The 5,923-nt window shown below is 38.1% G+C and overlaps 1 protein-coding gene across 1 annotated transcript; it reads right to left on the minus strand.

Annotated features, from left to right (window-relative positions):
- Nucleotides 1-3,011: 3,011 nt before the first annotated feature.
- On the minus strand, nucleotides 3,012-4,721 carry LOC105259521 (Basic helix-loop-helix transcription factor amos). Its single transcript, XM_020030089.2, has one exon. It carries the CDS (start codon nucleotides 4,567-4,569, stop codon nucleotides 3,583-3,585), a length of 987 nt encoding a protein of 328 aa, XP_019885648.2. The 5' UTR covers nucleotides 4,570-4,721; the 3' UTR covers nucleotides 3,012-3,582.
- Nucleotides 4,722-5,923: the final 1,202 nt, after the last annotated feature.

Raw genomic sequence — 5,923 nt, forward strand, 5'->3', positions numbered from 1 at the left:
TCGAATTGACGGCTCGATGTATAAACAGCATCGGTGCGATGAATTGACTCTCATCGTTTTTCTACCTGTTTTATTTCTCGTTTCTCTAATTGACGCGTTACGAGCGCTTTCTTGCGCCAAGCGTGAGATTTCTCGCATTTAAGGCGATTAAAAATAGAACCACAATCGCTTTCGAGATAATGTGTAATTATCTAAAATTATTCTAATCACTGTCATTGAGCAGTAGAGCTAGAGAAGAATACTCAGGTAACACGAGGCGGACATAATACTACGCTGAGAAAAATCGTTTGATTGTACCAATAAAACGTATATGATTGAAGGCATTTTGGTTAAATCAAACAAGAATTTCTAGTTATCAAGATAAGACTCGATTTTTATAACTAGAACGTTTAATAAATTTTACTATAAGGATAGTATTTTCTGGTTGGATCTATAAAATTTCTTGTTACATTAATTTCTTTGCTTGCCGCAGGCGGCAAGCTACTCTTAATTTAACTCGTATTCAATATTTGCCATGAAATGTATATAAAAAACTAGTATTAACATTAAATCCAAAGTATATTTTTTTTCTCTTACGAGCAGTAGTGTCAGAAAGAGGACGCTAGGTTCTCTGATTGTGTGCGTTTGAGCTGCATCCTCTTTTTGCATCACTGTTTATCAGTTTAATTTCTAACAAACTGAATTTAAAATAATTTATATAATAATCTAGATCGAATTTATCCAATAATCTTGTTGGAATTCAGAATATTAAACAGGCTTTTGAGATGGAAAAAATTTTAGACTACTTGGTACTTGAGTTTAATATTATTAACCAGAAAATTTGGTAAATTTAACAGGAAGAAATTAATCAGATTCTGATAATTCCAAGAATTCTGGTTCGTTCATTTTCCAACAGACATACTAGTTGAATCTACCAGAATTCTAATTAATGCAATCAGATTTTTTTCTCAGTATAGACAAATTGAAAAATTGTATGGAGTTCACTCGAAAAGGAAAAAAATATCAATCATATTGCTAATCATTTCTTTCGATCTTCATTTGTAATAAACTTTTTTCTTTTAGCAATTATTTTTTAAGATTAAAATTGACAATTAGGAATTTGGCTCAAATAAATAAATTAAAATTAAATCAAAATTGTGGTTCTTATGCGAATTTTGATTTAATTCTTAAGATTATCCTTCTATTTGTATCTTTAAAAAAATATCATTTTAAAAAAATACTTTGTTCTTGTCTGAATTATTGTAATAATTTACGCGCCCTTTTAGGGTGAACTCCTCAATCGATATTTATCACCGACTCTCGTGGCATCAATGAACGATCGCGCGCATGCGCACGTATGCTGCTGCCCCCGCAATGCACGCATATAATACGTACGTATCTATGTACAGAATCACCTATACAGCCTCGCAATAAGTTAAACGCGTCTTGAATCAGATATTTACACGGTGCCCTGCACGGACGACAATGTACGATGGTGTACCTATTTACAATTAAACTCGAGGCGAGTACGCCCCCGCCGTTCTAGCTCGGTGTGGGGGAGGGTTGGAAACAAAGCTGCTCTCGGTATTACAGTCGATGCGTCGCATTTTATGCGCCCTGACCTGCCCATTTGCCCACACGGTAAAAAACATTTTGCATTTCTGTTAAAATTTTCTCGTGTAAAAATTTTTGTGTTAAATTTTTAACATACTCTTATGTTAATGTAACATATTATCGTTGCGTTATTTTGACATTTCTGCGTTGAGTTAGTATTCACCGTTTCTAAGAGTTAAAACAACACAATTAATATGTGAATGCACGAATTTTTGATGAAATTTGTTATATGTTAAAATTAACAGATAAATTGTGTTATTTTTCTCTCTATAACAGTTTCCAGATGTTAAATCGACATATTTCTTCTGTTATTGATCATAAAAATGTAAGAATAACATTTTCTTTTAATTAAATTTAACATTATAAATATGTTAATTTAACATAAACTTTATTTCCAGATAAAGTTTAAGTGTTACACTTTTGTGTAATTTTTAAACATATTACTTGTGTTATTTCTTTACATACTTGCCTTCTGTTAAATTAACATTAAAATTAGAATGAATAAATTGGGACATGGGAAATATGTTAAATTTAACACAAAATTTTTTACTGTGCTCAATGGTGTTCTCTGTCAGGAAAGATTTTTAGTATAATTATTGAAAAATTTTGCGCGAAATGTCCCTTTTAACGTTAATGATACTTATCAATAATTGGAAATATATCGATCGATATGAAATTCTATTTCAATCTTCTATTCTATCGCGATCTTTGAGGCTGGTGCTCTCTTCCAGGAGAATCCTGGGACCGGTCGCTCGCGCCTTTTTCCGCTCTTCGCTTCGATCCTATCACGACCGATTGGAAAAAACGTCCCGGAATCCCGCAACGATGCCGGGATAAGTATCTACGATGAATTACCGCGCTCGATTAAGTACAACCTGTACAAAAAGTGACTTTTTATCCGTCAACTTCGTAATCAGTTTTGACATCGTATATTTTTTTGATCTCCCCAATGACAGATAAATCTGATTTTTTTTTAAGAATCGAAAGAATAATTTAATTTACTTACATAAAGAGATATATGTGTTTAATCTTCAAAGAAAAATATATATTTGAAGGATAGAAAAATTATTTTAGATAGATAAATATTATGTAATAACCATAAAATTAATTCTTTCCTTTTTTAAAGAACATTATTGATGGCTCATCCGATTTTGAATGCAGATAAATATGATTTTTTTTAAGAATTGAAAGAATAATTTAATTTACTTACATAAAGAGATATATGTGTTTAATCTTCAAAGAAAAAATATATATTTGAAGGATAGAAAAATTATTTTAGATAGATAAATATTATGTAATAATAATAAAATTAATTCTTTTCGTCAAAGAACATTATTGATGGCTCATCCGATTTTGAATGTTTCGTATTGAACCTTAATGATAATGCATTATACATCAGCGATGCCAGTAAAAAGGGAAAGGGCGATTTTTCGACATTTTTTGACATGTCAATCGAGCTTTGACATGTCTAACGAGCGAACCTCCTGAAAACTTTGACCGCGATAACAACGCCGGTATTGTGTTTTTCTGCTTACGTACTTCTGCTCTCCGTTTACGGTCGATGTCGCCGTGGTTGAGTGACTCATTTACAAGTTAATGAAGTCGCGAGTCCCAGTTTGCTCGTTAATTCTCATGCTTTCCGCGAGCGAGCCGTCTCCTTCTCGGTATCCCGGCAATTCGTCATTACCTGCAGTTGAAGTCTGTCTCGAAGGAAGGACGGATCTTGAAGGCTCGATCTTTCAATCAGCGTCTCGAACGGTGGAAACTCAAACGGGAAGCACCCCTGCAGAATCCCACGAAGACGATGTCCGATCTGGTTAACTTCGGTACTCGAGATTTTCGTCAATCTTTTCAAAAACGCGAATTATCTCGTCATTTTCCAAGTCCCATATTCGATATTTCGCGAGCTTCAAGGATCCATCACGATGACATCGAGTAGTACGCTCGATCTCCTTTCGAACAAGAGAATTTCTGTCGTGAAACTCGTGTTTATTCGCGCTGGAGCAGTTCGTAAAGCGCGGAGATATAAGTTTGCGCCATTTGTAGGGTCTCGAACTTGCTGAGCTTTCTGTCGTTACCCAAACTGGGAACGACATCCCGGAGTCTGTCGAAAGCGTCGTTCAAGCTGTTCATTCTCCTTCTTTCTCTGGCGTTCGCCGCCAGTCGCCTTTTCCTTAGTACTTCGATGCCGGGCGTGCTGTTCTTCATCTTCTGCACCGCCGGTTCCTTGGACTTTTGCCCGATGTATTCCGCTGGCAGAACGTGAAGACTCTCGTTTCTCTGATGGTACCTCGACTGATCGCATTTGCCCGGCTGACCGTTCGCCAAGTTAGCTTCATTCCTCGGCACGTTATAAGCGGCGCCTAGGTAGAGAACATCCGTTCTCTGAGTATAAGGGTGACTTTCATTCCTCGGATGATAGATACCGTTTTTTACGTAGCTTTTCGTGGCGAAAATTGCCTCCTGACTCTGCCCAAAGTCGATTCTGGAACTCGCAAACATCCCTGGATGATGGTCCATTTTTGGAACGTATCCCGCGGGCTCTTGCTTGTTTACGCTACTCTCGTTGAAAGTCATCCTGGACGTTGCATCGTCGTAAGACATGCACTGCTCGTTCATTCTGTAAGTCATCTTGGGGTGATGATCTTTGATATTTCGGACGCTGTTCAACGTTGGCTGATGCTCGTTCCGACAGCCACTCTCCTGATAATAGCCCTCGTAGAAGTCGCCAAAGTTGAAGCCAGCTGTCACGTGGAGGCTGCCATTTGGGGTGCTACCGATCTCTTGGTACTCCTGCTGGTGGTGGCTGTCTACGGAGCTGACGCTGCCGCAGCTGCTGCCCCTGGATCGCGGCGGCTGCGGATAGATCTCCTGGTGATGCCAATTGCCACGCGGATTCGATTCCGGGCTACTCGCCGATCCGTAGCCTTCGGAGTCCAGGAGATCGTACTGTTGGAAGGCCGCGTAAGTTGTCATTCTCGTGTCTGCGCGTACCGGATGATTGATCCTCGGTTCTACCGGTGACCTTATATCATAATCTTCCGAGAGACTGATCTCCAAAGTCGCCTCAACCGACTGTCATCGCCTTTTTCGTAAAATTTCTGCAACGTTTAGGCCGATACCAATGTTCGATGCTGTTAGGGATGACTCTAAAGGTGTAAGGCGTAGGATATTTGGGGAACGTATAAGACTACGTTCGTCAGCTTTCACGTCCGGCTTCCGTCTGAGACCTTCCGTCGTGTATGCTTCGTGTACGGAAGCGTTGCGTAAACTGACTTTACCTGACGATCTCGTGGTCTGGACCATGCCGTCCGGTTTTCTTGGGGTCCCGCTGGTAGGGGAAACGACGAGACGGACGGAGTCCCGGGGCCCACGTGGAAGGGGATCCCCGAGGAGGTGGAAGGAGTCCACTGGGAAGTGGGCATCTCTTTGTAGAAGCCGCGCGACCGGACACGCCCCTCATCTTCCTTCGTCTTCTCTTCGCTGGGGGCTCCTCTCGGGGCCCTCTTTGCGTCCGGAGTCAAAAGGCGATCGGGGCGAGAAAAAAAGGAAGGAAGGCGCCCCGATCGAGTGGCACGCACGGTCCCGGGATCGCGTTCTTGACATTGGAGATACGTCTGTGCCGTCGAGCTTCACGGTTTCACATCCCCGTATTTTTCGCCCCCTCCTATTCTCGCGCTAATTGGATTTTATTTATCCTCTTGTTCTTCCTCGAGTCTCGCAAATCGGTGACGTTCCAATTTTTTTTTTAATTCTACGACGAATATGTATGAATTCTATTTAATATTTCGCGTATTTTAATCATTATTTTTGCTCCTATCGGCTCATTATCTACAATATTTATATTTATTAATTATTTAATAAATATAATATTATATAACTAATATTTATTAATTATTTATATTAATTTATATTAATAATATAAATATTATAAATAATAATCTATATTAATAATATAAATATTATAAATAATAATTTATATTAATAATTTATATTAATAAATATTAATTCATATTAATTATTGCTATTTCTTAATAGTAATTATGAAACTAGGGAAAAAGATTAAAAAAAAGAAATGTAACATTTTTCTTATTTTTACTTATCAATATATAATATACACACACAATAAGGACACAGGTGTTATATTAATGGATATGTGGTACGCACATGGAATACAATACGTTTCGCAAGATAGAAGCGAAAATCATTTTCTTGCGAAACTTTCCAGGTCGCTGATGTCAAATGCGAACTAGGGAAAGCGTTTGGCACGTCTAGTAAAAAGCTATTAAAACTCACATGGATATTATAAATGATATTGCTAGTAAAACTT

This window comes from Camponotus floridanus, unplaced genomic scaffold, assembly GCF_003227725.1.
Source record: "Camponotus floridanus strain SB8 unplaced genomic scaffold, Cflo_v7.5 scaffold10, whole genome shotgun sequence".
Classification (NCBI taxonomy): Eukaryota; Metazoa; Arthropoda; class Insecta; order Hymenoptera; family Formicidae; genus Camponotus; species Camponotus floridanus.